The sequence below is a fragment of the Ammospiza caudacuta genome, chromosome 4 (genome assembly GCF_027887145.1).
Source record: "Ammospiza caudacuta isolate bAmmCau1 chromosome 4, bAmmCau1.pri, whole genome shotgun sequence".
Classification (NCBI taxonomy): Eukaryota; Metazoa; Chordata; class Aves; order Passeriformes; family Passerellidae; genus Ammospiza; species Ammospiza caudacuta.
Window position 1 is genome coordinate 54,700,816 of NC_080596.1, and position 20,649 is coordinate 54,721,464.

Genomic DNA, 20,649 nt, shown 5'->3' on the forward strand with positions numbered 1-20,649 from the left:
ACATTGGGATTACTGTGAAATTATGACAGGCCAATAATTATTAATTGCCACTAATTATCTCTAAGCCTTGAGAAGAGATGCATAACAAACTGGCATTTCCAGGAATGAGCTCATAGGCACTTAATGAAGAAAAGCTACACTCTGTTTTTAGCTGGGCTTGGTTTGCCTCTGGGTGTTAGTTCCAGAAGATAAGAGAGTGCATTATCAAGGCTCTTTGGGGTCAGAGGAAGTACTTTGTCTCTTGGCTTGTCAGTGTCATTGGTGGGAGGCAGGGGACCATGATGCTGTGTTAATGTGTTAAAGTTCCAAAAAATTCTGCTCTCATGCCTGACTCAGCCAGCCATGGTAAAAATTAGGTCCTATCTGACTGGAGACACTAGGTGGTTTGTTTCTGCTGGGCTTTGTGCTCTTTTGTTTTAAGGGAAGGGAACCTCTAAATAATGAAAGAGGAAAAAAGCAACCTATAATAAAACACAAAGTGGATCTCTGACAGTCCAGCTGCTGACAGACAGGCAGGCATGCTCAGACTTCCACCTCTCTCCCACTACACTTATGTATTTATAAATATATAAATACATTTGTGTATTTATAACTTCTGCTCCACTGATGCTGAGTGGACCCTGGTATGTGTCACATGTTACTGAGTCCGCCTCTTTTCTAGTTCTGAAAATCTGCATGAGGGTCAGCCATGACTGCTGAGCCACATCAGCACATGCATTCACTTAACCACAAAATACAAAGTTTTTGGCTTTTAGGTATATTTTAAACAAAAGAAAGTTACTTTTATATATATACTCAGGTACATGTGTAGAGTAGAATGTGAGTAGAATGTTGAGTCTTTTTAAGGTTTATTGAGAGGTTTTTGTTTGCAGTGAGTTTATGGGAAATTGGTTTGTTTTCTGGAGCTGCTCTGAAGCATTTTGTTTGGGTTATGGTAAGGGCTTCTTGTGAAATACACAAAAACTTGTCAGGTGCCAGAAGTCAAGGGCTTTCTCATGCCTACCTCACTTGGAAGGACCAAGAGGGAATAGAAGCAGGAAAGGAAGCCATGTCTTTCACATAGAGGGCAATATGTGGGGTAGGCAAGAGTGTTGTGTTCTGCTCACTTTATTGTTTTGGCAGTGGGCTGCATCAGTACAGTGGATGCTCCCACCAGAGAATTTCAAACATAGAATAAAGAAAGGCCAGGAAAAAAATAGCAAAACAGTTCACCATCTTTACTAATAAGAGATTTACCTGCTGTCAAGTTGAATTGATAGTCTTTCATCAATTTTGGCCTTCTTAAGATACACTGTTCAGTGCAAGGACTATGTAGGTTGGATGGACTTCTGAGCAGTCTGGTCTGGTGAAAGGTGTCCCTGCCCACAACAGGGGATTGGATGTAGACAATCTTTAAGGTCTCTTCCAACCCAAAGCATTCTGTGATTCTGTATTTATCCTTGTGTTCAGAAAGCAGCTAACAAATAGCAGATGAGTTGAGATGTGAAGAGCAACAAGGAAACAGTGTGCTTATTGTGTGTATTTAGTTCTTCACCTCTCTTTCGATTTGGAGAATGTTTCTCTCTGCCAGTATTCTACTATTCAATTTAATATTTAAGTACTTGTAAAAAACCCCTTTCTTCTGGTACAGTAGAATCAGTATTTTTAAAGCTTGCAAAGATAAATATTTAATACCCCAGTGAGTATAGCAGCACTTTTAGCAAGATTCATGAACATCTAATGTGCCTGAAACAATTTTGCAATCTTTAGATTAGACCACCTTAATAATTGCTAAAAAATGGGGTGTTTTGGTATCTTGTGTAGCCCTGAAGTGAAGAGCACCCCTGAGTATTGACCTCTTGTTTGTCTCCTTTTTCACCTTCTCCTTCATGGCCCTTCAGAATTGAAAGTCAGCACTTTTGTGGGTTTCCAGCAGAGCTGGGTCAGGAAGCAGCAGTGTGGGAGAATTTGCATGTTGATTCCCTTGTTTCCAAAGGAAAAAAAAGAAAAAAAAACCCCACAAAAAGCTGGAGGCATGAAAGGCTTTAATTTTTTACCTACTCTCACTAAAGAGTTTTATGCAATTGCAGAGTGTGTTTGCTGTCTGATACCTGAGATGAGATGCAGCCTTAATGACTCCTTGGAGTGGGTACCAGGGGTTCAGGAAGCAGGTTCTTTCCTGCTTGGTGGAGTGAGCCTGGAGTGCATTGTGCAAACTGAAAGAAGGCTGAAGGAGAAGTTTTAAAGGGAGGGACAAACTCATTACTCTTTTTATCCACTGGTGAATTTTATTCCTTCCTTAGTTTGCCGAAGTTGACACATTATGCATGTTTAAAATACCTTGGTGTTCTGGGGTAGGGTTTTTTTGAGGGCAGCTGTTCCCAAAGGACACACCAGTGATGGTGTGTGAGCTGGATCAGCTCTCTGACTTCTCAGCAGCTTTGAGAAGGTGGCAAGTGAAGACTCAGCTTTTGAGCTCTGAAGCTGATTTATTTACTGCATCCTAAGGAGGATTGGTAGCTGCAGCCTGGGCCTCTGTTGCAGCTGCTGGGCAGGGTGGCAGGGTGCTGCTGGAGGCAGCAGGGCTCCCAGCAGTCCCAGCACTGCCTTCCTCCCTGCAGCTCCCAGGATCACACCCTGCTTTCCCAAGGACCCGCAGGATGCTGCTGACAGCAAGGAAAGCTGTGTGGCACAGGGCAGCAGCACTCAGCCATGAGTGTTGCTCTGCTATTGCTGAGCCTTTAGGGACCACCTGAAGCATTTGGTGTGCCTGCTCAGGAGGTTCAACAAGCAGCCTGTTGAGCCCATGGCTGTGGTTCAGAGTGAAACTCCTGTAACCTTCTCTGGAAGAAGTCTTGGTCTCATAGACAAGCTCCTATTGACTTAGTGTGGGGTCTGTATTCCTCCCACCATGATGCCTGAGGGCAAATGAGCAGGTTTTGGTGTTTTTTCAGAATAAACACTTTTTATTCTTTACCTTAGTAGGTGTAGGGTGCCATTCAATTTCTTCAATTTTGATTTGTTTGCAAAAGTACCATTTGCACAAAATAATGTTGCCTTGGCTTGTTCAGCCAACTGAGTGCTCTAGTTGGCTAAACAGCTTTCTGCTAACAAATGCATAATTAGAGTGTTTTATTTTAAAGGTAATTTTGAATTTTTTCTAGAAAAAGCCTGCTTTCCTCTTATGATAGCTTATCTTCTATGTAGCTTTGAAATTGTTATTGCTTACTACCTTAGGTAAACTAACTATAGAAGTGATTGCTGTAATCCAGAAAAAAAATGTAATTTTCTGGTAAAAAGCCAGACAGTGAATATCTCATAGGAGACATAATCCAGTAGGGTTTTCTTTCTTTTCAATTAGATTCTAGCTAAAATTTCAATTCTATACTCTATAGTTGTGTTTTTTCCTTTACTGTTTTGTGTTTGTGTGTATCCTAGTATTTCTGCTCCCTTGTTTCCTCCTTTATCTTAACAAAATTATTTTATTGGAAGGCATTGCTGTTACCTCCACTGACACTATTCATAGCAAGTTATGCATTCTTCTTCTTTCCTTTGAATGTTTTCACCTTGCCATTCACAAATTAGATTTTCATTTACTTATCTTTGAATGTAAGGCCATCTACAAGGCCTTCATTTTTTTCCCCATACGAGATGGAGACCTTTACCATTAACTGCCTAGTTGCTGTTGTATGACAGATGGTTTTTGATTTATTTCTAGTGCTTCGCTGTGCGATCTCTGGGCTGGGTAGAAATGGCAGAAGAAGATCTGGCTCCTGGAAAGAGCAGTGTTGCTGTGAACAATTGCATCAGACAACTCTCTTACTGTAAAAATGACATCAGAGACACTGTTGGCATTTGGGGAGAGGTAAGAACAGAGTGAACAACTTCTCCTCTTGGAACATCCCTCTCACATCATAAAACATCTCAAAGGAGCAATTCTGTAGACAGCTACTTCCATGTTCTGTGTTTGGGATTTCACTACCTCAGCCTGGCACTGCCAAATATATAAAAGGGTTCAGGGAAAGTGTTGACTTTTTTGTTCCAAACTGCTCAGGACAGCAGATACCCCAAAGAGCTCACTTCCCTGTTACATCTGTGCTAGTACACACCTGTGCAGTGGCAGTGCTGGGGACACACAGGCCAAACTGTTGTATTCAGTGTAACTCTTCTTGACCAGAGGTCTGAAAGTGATTCTTTGTAACAGCATTTTCAAAGGTTTCACAATGACAAAGGGCTTTAAGGAAACCCACACTGGCAGGGTTGTGGTTCTGAAATGTATGAGAAGATTGGAACTGATGGGCAGATGGTTTATCTTACAATTATTATTTTATCAGTGTTTCAGAAGGAAATTAATTATATGTCATCAGTCTGTCTGTTGGCTCCTCTCCAATAACTCTTGAATTTCTGCACCAGTGTCATCCAGTTTTGAAGGATGCCAGATTCCCACACGCTGAGGAAAAAGGAGAGAGCCCAGCTTTCCTCTTTCCTGGTTTGCTGAAGGGTCAGTGTGCCTTCACTGTCTGTACCACAGTTGCTCTCTGCTTCTTTCTGAGTTGGCTCAGAAAGAGAGGATAACTGGGAACTCAGGGAAAATTGAAGGGACATTTCGGTTTTGTGATGTAGAAAATACTGTCAGGTATTCATCTGTGCCCAGGTGTGCTGGGGACAGATGAGGAAGGGGGAGATGTTGAGGGGTCAGTAAGTGTAACAAGAAGGGAAAAGGTGGGACAGACAGAGGACATAGGAGACAAAGCCACACTAAAACATCTTTGTTATTTGATTGTTCATGGAACATCTTCAACTTCTGCCAAATCTCATTTTCTACCTCTCTCCTGACATATTTTCAGAAGGGTTACACTAGTGTGGATTGGTCACACAGGAGCTGAATTCAAAATTGACAAAAGAGTGAATGTTGTAACTTTCCCTCCTAAGAGGGAAACACTGCCAAACAAAAAAAAAGAAATCAAAAGAAAGACTTGTCTACATTTCAGTAAAAGTTTCAGGAAAAATAACATTCAGTCTCCCAAGTTATTGTTGCAGTCTATGGCTCCAGTTCACCATCCTAGCTATGACCCCAGCAATGCTGAGATGCTGGGGGAAAGTGCCCTTAAAAATTGAAATTATGTGTAAAGGAGCACATATATAGTGTTCTATCCATTTAAAATAATTTCAGCAGGATTTTTATATGTACAAAGTATATATTGCACATATAAATAAACAAAATAATATTGTTTTCCTTTATTTCTTACACCTGGGAACAGTTTTTTTAGATAATATAGCTAGACAAACAATTAGAGATGTGTCAGTCATGGGCTTTGGACTTACTGCTGACCTCAGGGTAGAAAAAAATCCAGTATCTTTACATGTGTGTAATCTCATCCATATTTCAGATAGCAGCACTTTGATCACCTTGAAATATAGTGTTTACTTTGAACCCTCATGATTTATTTTAAGAGTTAATGTTCACATTTTTTCTATATCTCTCTGTCAATCCCCTTATTCTTTGTTGGAAATCCTTGCAGGTTTTCAAGCTAAGCTGGTAAAAAGTTTTGGTCCTCTTGAATGGATGTTTAAATTAAGAGTGCTATTCATTTAAAAAAAAAAAAAAATCAGCCTGACAAAACAATAGAGACACTGTGCTTGAATAGGTGGCTCCTGAAGTAAATTGTCTTCCTGATTTTAAAAGAGTTCATTACATCCGACCACATTTTCCTGCCTGCAATGTAAGGCTTCAAGAGTGATTAGAAGAGGCATGTGTTAGAAAGGAACCTGAAAAAATTATACTCCATCATTGATGCATCAGATGGAGCAATTACAGCAGGAGTCTATTATGGAGCTAAATGACTGCATGTAAGAATTTTAAGATTGCCTAAGCTAGAATATAATGAAAGTGAAATCGGGGTTAGGACTAACCCCAAGATTTCATGATTTAAAAAACTGCAAAACAAACCACAAACCCTCCCACACCCCAGGTAAAACCCTGACCCTGCAGAAGCTTTGTTAGTGGCTTTACTGTGGGATTTCATGCCCTTTGCTACAAAAGAAATTGCCTATAAATTTTGAACTTCTACTGTTCTGTAAAATCCAAACAGAAAAACACTGTTCTTTTGTTTGTATTGCAGATGAATTACATTTCTGTACATTGCAATTTCACTTACATGAAAAAGATATCTTCCATTGACCTATATACTGCAGCCTGTAACACTTCCAGAAAAACTGCTGGGATTGAGCCTCTCTTTCCTTTAGTCACTTTCCCTCCATGGCTCTTCTTCAAACCATCAGATCTCTGCAGCTCTTCAGCAGTCTGAGACATTAAAGCCTATATTCAAGCTCCTAGCCTGTCTAATAATTTCTTTTTGACCTATGCAGTGCTTTCGTCTCTAAAATAGCTTTTGTATAATAAGGCAACAAAATTTAGCAAAATATATTGCTTCTGGCTGCAGACAAGTGATCCCCTGAGCATTGCAAGGATCATTTCCTGTGACTTATGTTGCTTCTCTGCCCATTCTCCAATTTTTTTCCAGCTAATTTGGATCCTGTTTTGTTACTCTAATCCCAGTGTATTTTGCATGAATAACATATTTTTCCTTTTTGTAATAATTTCCTCTGGAACAAATATATAAGTATAAAATTGGTCCAAAAAGCAATCTGTGTGACACTTGGTAGCATTCTTCACATAATTTGTTTACTGCTTCTGACCTCCAAGCAAATTTCTCCCTTTTTATCTTCATGATGTTTCTTTTTCTATCTGCCACTAGCATCTCAGTGCTGCTGGTTTACCCCAGTTTTTTGCATGGCTATCACAGCTCCTTCTGCTTCTCTAGGAGCAGCCTATATATCCAGCCTTGCATCTCAGCCACAGATGTGCTTTTTCCATCAGGCAAAAAATGCTTCTTCAGGCTTTGCTCATACCAGGTGTCACCTGTGTCTCCCACATCCCTCTTGGTACTTGCAGTGCCAGCTCTGTGTCACAGCTTCCCTTGGAATCCCTGCTGGGAAATGGGCAGTGCCTGCCCCTTGCTGCCTTGCCTACGAACAATGGCAGGCAGCCCTCACAAAGTGACATGATTGTATTTCTTACACAAACACAAAAGTAGGCATCATAAAGACTTGAGCCTCTGTAACCAAGAGGGAAAAGGGTTTCTGTGTCACTGAGATGAAGAAAAAGGTCAGTTTTGAATCATTAGTCAGTAGGGATTCAGACTCTTTCTGTTCTTTCTGTTCATGTATATATTCTGGCACCAAAGAGAGGAAACTAATTACTCTGTATGTAGCTGATAGCTTCCACCTTCTGATCAGGAGCTTGTCTTACTGCTCAGCAATAGGTTCAGGAGCATTTCTGTAAGATCTCATGGTCTGAAGAGTATGTGTACAGCCTTCAAGAAGAAGGAAATTACATGTGCTAGAGGAGGCAGCAGACCTATTACAAATGCTGTCAAGAGAAGGAAGATAAGCATTTGTGAATTAGTATCAAAAGGAGAATTTTCTCTAAATTTGTTTCCTGCAAGAGAAAAAAAGCATTATCCTTGTTCTTACATGCCAGAAGAACTGGGGAGAAGTCCTGACTCCAAGATTCTGCATTCACTAGCAGAATTCACATTCAGGTTTTAATACTGGGTTTTCCCCTTTAATCTTTCTTCAAAGAGTAAATCCTTTGACATGTACAAATTGCTGTCTGTTCCCATAATCCATTGGTTAAATTTTATGGAAACAAAACACTTTGAAGGAAGGAACTCTGCCTCAAAAGTACAGGTTTTGATATAAGCTTTTACTATGAGTACAGGCCATGATTTCTCATATATTTGGAAGAATTTACTGAAAAACAGATGAACACATAGCTTATTGAATAACTCAGTAGTTTGGGTCTGAATGAGTTGTATTTAAAAGACATCAAAGCTTTTTGTGATTGGGGTTGTTTAAAAATATAGTAGCAACATAACATCTTAGATCTTTTTCACACCAGAAGCATATGAAGCTTTTTTCATTTGCTCTTGGAACAGCCCAAACCTTTGAGTAAAGATGAAGCTAGTCTGAACAGCACAGACATAACACCTCGATCCCAGCCAGTCTGAGAGGGTGATGCACTGTGTACTTTGTCTGGATCTGCAGGGCAAAGACATGTACCTCATCCTGGAGAATGACATGCTGAACCTGATTGACCCCATGGACCGCACGGTCCTGCACGCGCAGCCCATCGTGAGCATCCGAGTCTGGGGCGTGGGCCGTGACAACGGCCGGTGAGTGTTGGCTCTGCTTGTCTGCCTTGCTGCTATTTCCTTCTGCTAATGCATACTGCACATTACTCTGTCCCAGGGCCTGAGAGAAGGTGGGTAAATTCTTCTTTTTGTTACTGGTGTTACTTTTTAAACTCTGTGCATTTTGTAGTGTATCACTTGTATGCTGTCTTGTTAAGCCTGCATTGAACAAGCCTTTCAGATTAACTCAGGTGCATAGAACTGCACATGTAGCATTGATTTGTTTCAGATCTGTGTAGTACTTTTGGTATAAAAGCATGTTTTCAAATATGTCTCGTAGGATGTTTCTCCTGACTATGTGAAAGCATGTCTTCCTGCTGGTCCAAGTAATGGGTTTAGTCATTACTGTTTCTTCTAGTTCTTGGTGTAAGAAAATCCCCAAAGGTGTTGCGGAAAGCTGAGATTTGTCCCTGAAATGTGCTGCCTGTGAGCTAAAGTTGTTCCTTGTGGTAGGAAGCAACCAGGAGCGTGTGCTAAAGGCCTTCCTGCCCTAGAAGCAGTCTTTCCTTAGGTTTCCTTCTTGGCTGGTCTCTTGGTAGCATTCTTGTTTGCCATGTAATACTGCTGAGGAAACTGGGTTGTGAAGGTGACTTGTTTGGAGCACGACAGTGAGCTGCCTCCCAGTCTGATTGGGCATTTTGATGTAGTGAAAACATTGCCATTCATATGGAAAAAGTCCAGGATCTTAGCACAGTACCCATCCTGACACAAGGATGGTAAGGATTGAGTAACACCAGCAATCTTCTGCTTTTTGTGTCCATATTTGATAATGATCAGGTAAGTCCTGCATGACCAGTACTGGCTGTGATGGAATAACCACATTACTGCACAAGGGAAGGGTTGCTGATGTCATTTATCTAAAACGCCTTTGACACAGTCTCCCACTACATTCTTCTTTCTAAATTGGAGAGAGATGTATTTGATGAGTGGACTGTTGGATGGATATGAAAGTGGTTGGATAGTTGCATTCAGAGGTTACTGGTCAATGGCTCAGAGTCCCAGTGGACATCAGTGATAAGTGGTGCCCTTCAGGGATCTGCACTGGGGCCAGTGTTACTTAATATCTTCATTAATGGCATAGATGAAGGGATCAAATACACCCTCTGCAAATTTGCTGATGCCACCAAGCTGAGTGGTGCAGTTGACGCTTCTAAAGGATGAGGTGCCATCCAAAAGGACCTGGACAGGCTCAAGAACTGGACCTTCAGGAATTTCACATGGTTTAACAAAACCAAGTACAGAGTCCTGCATCTGAGCTGGGACAACCCCCATTATCAGCCCAGTCTGGGGGATGCACAGACCCAGAGCAGCCCTGCCAGAGAGGATTTGGTGATGCTGGTGGATGAGAGGCTGGACATGACCCAGCCATGGGCACTCACAGCCCAGAGAGCCAAAGGTGTCCTGGGCTGCATCCAGAGCCCCGTGGGCAGCAGGGCAGGGAGGGGATTCTGCCCCTCTGCTCTGCTCTGCTCTGGTGAGACCCCACCTGCAGGGCTGCAGCCAGCTCTGGGGCCACAGCACAGGAAGGACATGGACCTGTTAGAGGAGGGCCACCAAGTTGATTAGAGGGATGGAGCACCTCTCCTATGAGGAAAGGCTGAGAGACCTGGGATTGTTCAGCCTGGAAAAGAGAAGGCTTCAAGGTGACCTGAGGCATAGCTTGGCGTTCCTGTGGTTAAATTTCGTAACAACGGCTTTTCAGGTCATAAATCTCAGAGAGAGGCTGAGTAGGAATTTGTGATAGAATTTGTTTTATTTTTCAGGTTGTGTTTTGTTCTAGGGGGTTGGCAGTTGGATCTAACCCCTCCCCTTACTATGGGGTGTCTCACCCCATCCTTCCTGTACGCTCCTTTCAGTACCTGATATTTACAAGAGCATGTAGTGGCAGGTCAAGGGAGATTGGTTTCGAAATGAAGAGTAGGTTTAGATTACATCTCAGGAAGAAATTCTTTCCTGTGAGGGTGGTGAGGCACCGGAACAGGTTACCCAGAGAAGCTGTGTGTGCTCCATCCCTGGAAAGGTTCAAGGCCAGGCTGGATGGAGCTCTAAGCAACCTGGTCTAGTGAAAAGTGTCCTTGCCTAAGGCAGGGAAGTTGGAGCTAGATGATATTTGAGGTCCCTTCCAACCCAAGCCCTTCTGTGATTGTCAAGATATTTGCAATAGTCAGGGTTTGGGGTTTTTTGTCTCTAGCTTTTGATAGGAAATGTAATTTCAAACATGAAGAATCTTTCTCAGTAAAAGATTTTCTGAAACTTGTTTTATCTGTCTGAAAGATTCTGATTACCAATGGCTAAATTTCTAAAAGAGAAGGTGATTATTTTTTTAGGTGACTAAAGGTTTCTAATTTTTTTACACTTATAAATGACTGATAGTCAGTTGGGCATAGGTTAACTGGTTTTCACTTCCTTTGGTACAGATTTTTGAGAGGTCTAAAAAGGGCAAATCCAGTTTGAAATGCTGGGAAGTAAAAAGGTTTTAACTCCTAATGAATAAACCATTGGAGTTCTTTGTTTGCATTAGAAAATGGGTGCATTACACATTTCCCTTCAAGTCAGTTTTTGTAGTACCTTGCTTCTGTCAGAAAATAAATAGAGCATTTTAAGGGGCACCCAATGTGATGCAGCTTTACAGAGTAAAAGATTCCAGCTTTGATCTTAAATTTTTTTTAAGCATTTACAGTTCTTTTCCCAAATACTTACATTTCTTTGTGAAATAAACTCATTCCAGTATGTTCTTTTATAAAGAAGATAATGAATCATTTTTCTTCAGGCTGGGTACCTGCTTTTCCTAAAGACAGAACTGGTCATGGATGTTTTTAGGAAACATTTAAGAGAGATGTACCTTTTGCAATCATGTGGCACCAATAACATTGTGTGCTTTAGGTGGAATGTGTCTGGGGTGGGAGGCAATAGCAGACTCTCCTAGATGAACATAAGCCCCATCAATAGGGCAGGGGTTGGGAAAGGCTGTGTGTGCACAGGTCACCCTGTCTGCTCTGACCTGCTGTGGTGCCCCACAGCATTCCCCAAGAGCTGTGTGCAAGGCATGGGAAATCTCTGATCCCACTCCTGCCCTTCTGCATGCCATAGCTGGGGGCCAAAGAGGAATTCCAGTTCCTACACTTCTGCAGAAACTTATGTCTCTATCTAGAAAAAAATGTTTAGATATGGAATATATGAGAGAAGTACAGGTCCAATTTTAAAAGTACAAACAACAAGAACTCCTCAAACCCAGTTCTTCTTTTTGGTCATTAAAGGTAGCCACTTTCTCAACTGTTTTCCTGAAAGGAAGTTTTATATATGATGCTGACAATACAGAGAAATGGCAGAGGAAATAAACTAATTTTTTCTCATGCTTAAATGGTCAGTTGTGGGAGAAGCCCTTTCTGTGTTCAAAAGTGAACATTTCTTGTTTTTAGACACCATGACAATTCTTGACCAGTTGCTGTAAGGAACAGCAAGAAATCATTTATTAAAATTAATTATATATTGCATTTAGGTATTAAACACAAAGTCAAAAACAGCTTTAATATTTCATTTGCTGGCACACTAATGTTCTTAGCCACTTTTATTGGACTTTGGGATTTTTTTTCATCATAAGAAATTTTATTTCAGAACTTTCCTATTCATAACCATTTGTAAGAATTTTGATAGGTGCTTTTACATAAATTTTGTGTCCAGAATGACTTTCAGGACTGGAGCCCACTCTTTTTGAAATGTAATTTGTTTAATATTTTATTGACACATTTTAAAAAATAAGATTGTAGGAAAAGCAGTGTAGCTATTAGTTGTAAGTCAATTCAGACTGCATGTGATGTGAAATAACAAGATCAAAATGACAAGCAGAAAGAACAAACTTATGAGTGCATAATCAGATGTACAATATGTTTTGGATGTAGAGATATTCAGTGTAGGAAACATGCTTTGAGAGGTAGCATAAAAGATGTAGCATTTGCTGAAGAAACACTAACACACAAGAAAAAAACATTTTGAGACAAACCAAAAGGAGAACACAAGCTGAGAAAACCATATTGTTGAGCCGGAAACTGCACTGCAACTCTTTTCATGTGTGTACATTAGCCCACAGTCCTTACATTCATCCTGGTGAAATCACCTGTTCCTACTGAGGTGAGAAATACCAAAGCCATTCACTGACTGCAAAAGCAGCTTTCCCTGATTATGGGTTTGCCATCACCAGAAAAAAAAGGTAGGGATCACACTGCTGCTTAGGTGGAGTAAGTGTTCATGAAGTTGAAATCCCAGTTTCTGGTGGGAAATTCTTCCAGAAGTTGTTGCACATGAATTTCCTTAATTAGCTATATCTTCTCATCTAAGAACCTGTATAATTTACCTTTTGGGTTTGTCCTGAAAAGTAGTATTTAAATTTTAAAATACTGTAGAAATGTATATTTCTCTGTATTTTGATCTATTTGAACCCCAAAATGGTCTGCAGGCCCTCCTTTTAACTCTTTTGCTTGTATTAATTTATTTGTGTAGTTTCTGCTTTGGAAGATGAAGAGATTTTCTAATGACACATGAGCAGATGATTTTCTAAGCTCTGCCATAATGAAAGATTGATGAAACACAGAGATCTGCTGATGAAAGTTTAATCTGAGGATGTGGCTGCTATCTCACCTCAGGCAGAAGTGTTTTCCAGGAGACTGTAATCACTCTCTCCATAGGTTACACCATTATACTGCCCTTTGGAGATTCTTATTTAACAATCCTGGGGTAGCAAGGGCTTCCTCATTTGGTTAACTTGGGCTGTGTGGTGATTTTGTGTTTCATCCCTTGTTTTCAATTGATCAGTCAGTAAATATGTTTGATTTTAAAAGGCCTGGAATGCCTTCATAAAACCATGAACAAAAGCAGATTCCCAAAAATTGGTGGGTATGCATGTATGTGTACACTGAGCTCCTTTGTTTGATAAGTATATATGGGCATTAGAAGAAAATAAATGTCCTGTATACATGCAACCCTTTGCAAGATTCAGTGATACCTTGTGATTTTTAAAAGTCAAAAACCACTGTCCTTTGTACAGTCTTCCTCTTCTGCTGTTCTGAAAAGAGTCATGGTGATTCATTTAGTATTATTTGTAAATAAGAACAGTCCTTGCAGTTGTATAAATAGTTTGATTTCAAGATCACTAAGGTCATTGTCACATGGAGGTGTCACAGGTGTATCAGTGAATAATTGTCAGTGCTGTGTTTGCTTCTCAGCAAGCCATGCATGCCATGTTTTTCTCCTCGTCATTAAAAGCGTGTTTACAGCCTCGGGATGCACTGAGGCTGTAAAAGGGCTGCTCTTCTCGCTTGTGAGCAGCATGACTGTACATTAATCATTCCTCAGGTTGGGGTTTGTCTCTTCTCCTGGACTGCTGGTGTGTGCCCTTTGCTTTCTGAGCAGCTCACTAACAAGGAAGAGAGAAAAGGCAATGGCTCATCAGTTTTGTAAATGAGATTCTGTTAGCACATTTACCTGAACCCTCCTTTATCTTCATCGCTACTCCACCAGTCCAAGCCTACCTCAAGTTTTAAAAAATCTAAAGGACTTTAACTGCCTGAAAGATCACAGTTTCTTGTCTCCTGGTGACTTCATACAACAGCAGTATATCCAGCTGAAACAGTCTGTGGTCAGCTGGCAAGGAGGGCTGCTGGTGAATCCAGGAGACATCTTTGATGGGTCTGAATATGAACTGGATGGGGTGGGCACCTGGTCTGTGGGACAGAACACACAGCATGTGTCTGTTCATCCACTAGCCTTGTCACCACACAGAGCAGGTTTGTTTCCAATGTATAGTTTGTGTGTTTTCTGACAGGCAGAGGAGGGAGCCTGGTTGCTTTTGGTTCTTAAGTGATAGGAGAGGCACATTCTCTGGTATTAAAGTTTTCTGACCACAGACACTTTGACTGGGTGATGTGAATGTACTGTGCTCCTTCCTCTGCCCCATTTTATCAGGTACGGATGTCCATTGCCCTGCTTCTCTGAACTGCTGATGTTTTTCTGCTGCCTAGACATAGGAATAAAATGAAGCTGAGATTCAGAAAGGGGAGAAAGGCAGACAGGGCCTTGAAGAAAGTAGAACAATGGATGCACACATGATGAGGCTCAAGCTGCCTCAGAAGGGGAGAGCAGGCAACTAAATGAATAGATGCCCCAGGTCAGATGGACATAATCCTCTAAGCTGAAAGAGAAGAGAGCCCTGACAACAATATGAATTATCTGAGCTCTGTTATCTCAGGAGCTGTTAGGACAAGAGAAAACTTTTGAGGTGATATAAGAGAAAAATGGGACAAATCTGTGGCAAATGGGGATGATATGATGTAAAGTTATGGCTCAAATTCCTCAGAATATGGGGAATTAAAAATAGTATGCTGCCTTGCTTTTTCCATGGTTAACAAAAATGTCTGGGTTTCAGAGGTGTTTAACACCTGTGCTGTCCACTGACTTCAGTAGGATCTCTACACATTGTGTCTTTGAAAATCAAGTGTCTAAATTCAGATTTAGTGGCTTCTAGATGCATCATTCAAGAAGGTGTTTAAGTTTTTTTGGATTGCCTTCCCTCTGAGGCAATGATTGAATGTGCTCTGAGTCTTTCTTCAGTTCTATGAGAGAAGTTTATCAAACTGTACAAGATAATGAATAATAAACTTTCTTTTTTGCATTAGCGACATAGTTGAAAAAAGCAGAAAATAAATTAAACTGAAATGGTGTTTGCACCTGCTCTTCTGAAAAGATAACACCTCCCAAAGAATGTGTAATTTCAGCTGAGCTCTTCAATCTCTGAAACACCATTAATCAATATTGCCTATTCCCTTCGGTCCCTGTAACCTTGGAATAAGGACAAAACATACTGTAAGGAATCACATAAATAGGGCATAGGTGAAGGATTACACTGGAGAAAAAGGATTTTACTGGCTTTTCTGACCTCTCTTTTTAGCTGGGGTTTTACAGTTATCTTTTGCTTTTCCTTCTTCCCTAAGCCAGCTGCATTTGAGGATCCCTTTCTGTGTGTTTTGGTAGCATTTTCCCTTCTCACTAAGAAATAGTTTAGGTAGTTATTTATGCAAAACTTCTCATTTATATCCATAAGTTCTGGCATTACTGTTTGGAGGTGCAGTGTGTTCTAGGAGGGAGTAATGAAACAATACAGCTGTGAAAGGGAGAATCCAGTCAGGCTTACAGAATTGATGTGTTTTAAGCAAACGTGGTCAAGTGGGTGCAAAAAGCTGCATGTGTGCATTCATACTTTGATTCATTAAACTGGTTTATTTTAGCTTGGGGATTTAACATGAAAGACACAGTAGACTGAAGATGCATTGAAATAGGCTGGTATTAACTTGAAATATTATGTAATTTGAAACGCCTGTAGTTTTGCACCAGTGGTTTTCTGTTGCTGGTGGCTTCAACTGGGGCAGCATCCTTCTATCCTTTCTGAGTAATCTCACTAATGAGACGAACAAATATTACATAGAAACACAGAATCAATTAGGTTGGAAAAGATCTCTGAGATCATTAAGTCCAACCTTAGAGCAGTCACCACCCTGTCAACTAGACCGTGGCACTAAGTCACGTCCTGTCTTGAACACCTCCAGGGGTGGTTACCCCAGCACCTCCCTGGGCAGTCCATTCCAATGTCTAGTCACTCTTTCTAGGAACAAATTCCTCCTGATCTTCAACCTGAACCTTTTTAAATAGCGCTTGGAATTATTCCACTGTAGAAGTTTCAGTTAAGACAAATGATATATCTAGATGTGTATTACAAATAAGCACTGTGATATCGTCAGGTTGTCTCAATTAATGAGATGGCACATTGACTGAGTCCCTGGCTTAAAGCCTTTATACAAATTTGTGCTAGAAAATCTCCACACACTCCCTGTTATTTCAGCTATTAAACTCAAACACTTCAGGATACAGCTAGAGTAATCCATGAATTTAAGCAGCTATCACAGAAGGCCCTTGAGAGCAGCTGAGCTGCCTGTGAAAGTGTGTGTAGCTCAGGAGAGCTACTGACTGCTATTTTGGGGTAGAAATCTGATGAGTTCTTCTACTATTCTTTTCTCTATATGTTAATTAAGCAGGTGCTGTGTCCAGGCTGGATTTCTGTAAGTAACTGCTGCTTCAACTCCATGGCAAAACAGTGATGGAAAAAGCAGCTGCTGTCCAGCTCTGTACCTGTCCCCAGGAAACATCCATCTTCCTCCCAGACTCTCTACAACCCTGCTAGATTTCAACACCCCGTTAGAAGCTCTGATCTTACCTCACAATCAAAGATGGTTTAAACTTACCTTACTTACATTGTGTGGTCATCACTTGGGTGCATACTCCTTCTGTTGATTCCTCTCCAAGGAGGCTGTGCAAACAAAAAATACCAACTTCCTTCCCAAACTAGCTGGAGTCAATTGAAGGTGCCTGCCTTGCATTCACTCCCTTTATCTTCAGCGGTGCTGAAGTTACTCTTAATTACACATCTCTCAGAGGCTATACCAACATAGGAACTGTGTATAGAGGGAGCCACCTATGGAATAAATAGCTGTCAAATAATTAACTAATACTTCTTAAAAACATAAAAAAACAAAAAAGACTCAATAGCAACCTTTTGTGGTCTTTTGTTCTCATTTCAAGACCTTTCCTAGTGTAAGGTGTCTGTTGCAGATGAGAGAAAACCAAATTAGTCCACTAGTGATTTCACTTTGTTAGTCTACTATATATTGAACCTGTTCAGTTAGTACTAAGGTGGACATACAAAAACCTTCTGAGGAGAAAAGCCAAAGAAAGTATAGGCCATTGAAGAGAAGAGCAATGCTTTATGAAAAATTGTGCCAATAATGCTTACTTAGACCTTGCTGGCTAAAAGTTTATAAAGCTCTCTGCAACCTTGACTGTAGTATGTTCGTATGAACAGTAAAACACTTTTCTGTTGTGTAGTGGTTCACTTGAAAATGTCAGCCTTTTGCAAGACATGTAAGTATTTTGCTTATTGTTTTCTATTGTGAGCAAAACTTTGACTTTATAAAAATTGTTACTGGGCAAATAATTTCAGAAAAAATAATTGAGAGGAAAAAATATTTGTGCAGCAGGAAGTGTTTAGTTCAATTATCTCACTATTATGCTACTTAATATGGAAGATACACAACTTTCTAATGCAGCAAATTAAAAAGCAAACGTACTGACAGAAAGTGACCTGTGTAGCTCTTCCTCCTGTCCAAACACCTTATGCCAATATTGTTCTGGTGGGTTAGAGAGAGAGTAGGAAGTTTCTATGTACACCTTTACTGTGTAAGTATTTATATCCACCTAGATAAAAACACCTTTGATCTTTGCATGAGTATTTTCCTGATATCAGGAGGATTTGTGACATGTCTACGTATTTGTAGATCACTGATTGTCCTCTGGCATTTGCTATATGCAATAGTAAAATGAGGTACAGGCTTTGACCTGTGTCTCTCTATGCAGTCACAAACTCTACTACCTGCACTTATATAATAATTTGAAATGTGACTCTAAGAGGATTCTCTTGCTGTCAATTTGGCTCTTCAATTATTTAAATGTCACAGCTACCTCTGGATGCTTTTTCACATTTGCTGCTAGATGATTGCAATTCAAATATTTATATGCAGTGCATTTTTATGTAAATCATAGTATATACTGTCCTATCCATTCCATGTATTTAGAAAGCCTTTTCACTTCAGGATTTTAATTCTGAGAATAGTATGTTGGCTTCTTACCTAACACTGGCTCCACCAGGGAAAAGGGGCTTTTTTTGTTAGGGGTATTCAGCACAATTTGGCCTCTGGCATTGGAGGTAGATTGCCTGCTGAAGTCTCCTTGATATGTGCAGATTGATTAGCAGAAATTTAAACACTACTTTGAGCAAATGAAAATAGTTTTGTCAACAGATAATTCAAGTGTCTTAAACATTTAGGGATTTGTTTACTGACTGATTTGGTTTTGTATTTAGAAATTGTTACATTAACATCTGTATTTCTTAAATAAATTTGTGCCTAGTGAGACTGAAAAATTCATGTGCATTATACCTCTTCTGATGACAGTCATCTTCACACAAATTCTGTTTGTCTTTATCCCATAAAAATGCTTTCAATTTCTAATCTGAATTAATGCATTAAACATAGAACTCAAATACCTCTAAAATTTCATTATTTTATTGTTTGAAGTTCCCCTCTCCCCACCTTGATTAATTTCCAAGTTGGCTGGATGTACATTTGTGTCCTGAGTTGGGCCAAATTCCCTTATAATTGATGGGAAGGTTTTTATTAGCTTGACCATGAGTTGAGTTAGGGACTAACTTACAGAGATGGACCTCCAGGACCTGAATACTGCTCAGCAAAATCAATGTAGTACCTCTGGGGGCATAAGGATGGTGTAAATGTTTTTTCTTTAGCAGTACTAAGGTTCTCATACAAGCAATAAATAGCAGGGGGAAAAGTAAGGAGCCTACTATGGTTTTTAAAATAATATGAAAGAGTTAAAGGTCTGCAAGGTGGCTGTCTTCAATATTTGACGTAATATTCTCCTGATCCTATGTTTAACATCAGTGAAGTGAGTTTTTCCACTTCAGACAAGACCCTGTGAACGTCAGCCTGCCGTTGTTCTGGGATACCTCATGATGGCACAGCAGTGTCTGTAATGATGCTGGATTTGCCAGCAAGATGCAGAAAGAGGCACTGTAGATTACTTACAGAATTATTTTTTAGTAGCTCAGATTGGAAGGGCCCCCCGGGTCCTTATGGCAGACAGTCTAGAGCAGTGGAGGTCCTTCCTTTGGAAAGCCACCACAGGTGTAGTTCAGTTTGCTAAGGGTAAATTGAATTGCATTTGCTTTGCAGTTGTGTTTCATCAGTCCTTCATCGATTAAGAAGCTTATTTTCTGCCTGTTCCTTTTCTGCAGTGTCTGAAGAACCTAAAGAAACTTCATATATGTATCTCCAACAACGTAGTTATGTGTTTAAGATTGATAGCACCCACATCCACAAGAAAATAAATTATTACTAAGAAAGATTCCTTTTTTCTTTTCCTATTTGGAGGACACTTGTGTGTATTTATTTAGGAAAATAGCTTTTCATCTCTGCTTTTACTCAACCACCATCAGAAACATAATGAGATGGATTAGACAAGGAAACTGAGCAATTGTTCTTGCCCTCTGATCACTGATGGAGTACATACATGGCTCCAGGGGCCTTAATGGAAAAAAGACAAACAAAGCTCTTCTGGAGTGTTGCCAACCCAGGCTTTTACAAATGCTATATTCATTTTGTCACTTTGGAATGTTTAGGATTCAAGGTAGTATTTCAGATTTTCTTCATCCACCCATGGATTTTGGAAACTCATTGTGTGATGTATATGGAAGGTTCTCATATACCTGCCTGTATCCTAGATTTAAACCTTCTGAAATGTTTCCTCACTTGCCTCTCACTTTCTCTTCTCTTTTCAAAAATAATAGGAAATTTCAGATAAATTAGAAGATTGGCATTGCTGTTACTCTGTGATAATTTTTGATGAAAGTATATGATCATGATGAGAGGAGGTTTTAAGTTTCTATGTTGTTAGAGACTAAAGAATATTGTAGTGCTCTGAGGTTTGCAAAAGGGACAAATTTTTTGTTTCCTGAATGTGTCAAAATGTTTTGTGTGAGGGATAGGATGGATGCTTCAGAGTAGCAAAGGCAGGGCTAGTTTGGGAAACATTTGTTTCTCTTCCTGTGAGGCAGAAGTGGAGCTTTTGAGTGCTGTAGTAGCACGAGCTGGGATGCAAACCTGCTCTGGCTTTTCCCTCAAGTGTAGGACTGCAAGGGTACAGCTGTCAGCCAGCAGTGTGAGTGCAGCTGCTAGGACTGACTAAAATGCACTCTTGGCCTCACAGTATGAATATATTGCTATAATATAATTTTGCTTTTGCTCAAACTGAAGCAAACTGCAACCTGAATCCAAGTTGGATAATCATAAACTAATTTTCTTTTTTCCTCAAAATTTTGTGTATGTGAAATCCTTGGATCCAGTCCTTGCTCAGGATGAGTATGAGGATCTCAGATGCTGATTCTGTTTTTGTATCTTCAGCCCATCTATAGCTCTGCTAGTCTTACGTGGGCTGTGTGTGCTGGGATACTTGGTATTTCACTGTGAGATACAGATTCTGGCCATGCAATGGGAATATTTGATCTGTTTAGGGAGAGTGATCCCACCCCTGTCTAGAGGATAAGCTCATTTCATTCGCTCAGGTGTCCTGCTGTTCACTGCAGTTTAACCAGAGAATTGGGCACCTCATTGCTACCAAGGGCATGGAGATCTGCCCAGATTCTTTTCAGTGTTGCCCATTCCCTCATGATGAGCTTGGCTGAGCCTCATCCCAGTGAGGAGCACAGCAGCCTGGGAAACAGCTCCCAGCTGGGGATCTGTGA

General features: G+C 40.3%; 1 protein-coding gene across 7 annotated transcripts in view; it reads left to right on the forward strand.

Annotated features, from left to right (window-relative positions):
- The window catches only part of APBB2 (amyloid beta precursor protein binding family B member 2), a 163,731-nt gene that overhangs the window by 114,479 nt on the left and 28,603 nt on the right, over nt 1-20,649 (forward strand). For all 7 annotated transcript variants that reach the window (XM_058803109.1, XM_058803112.1, XM_058803111.1 and 4 more), the window contains 2 exons: nt 3,698-3,844; nt 8,089-8,216. In XM_058803109.1, the coding sequence (XP_058659092.1) occupies nt 3,698-3,844; nt 8,089-8,216 (275 nt within the window). The remainder of the gene's footprint in view (nt 1-3,697; nt 3,845-8,088; nt 8,217-20,649) is intronic.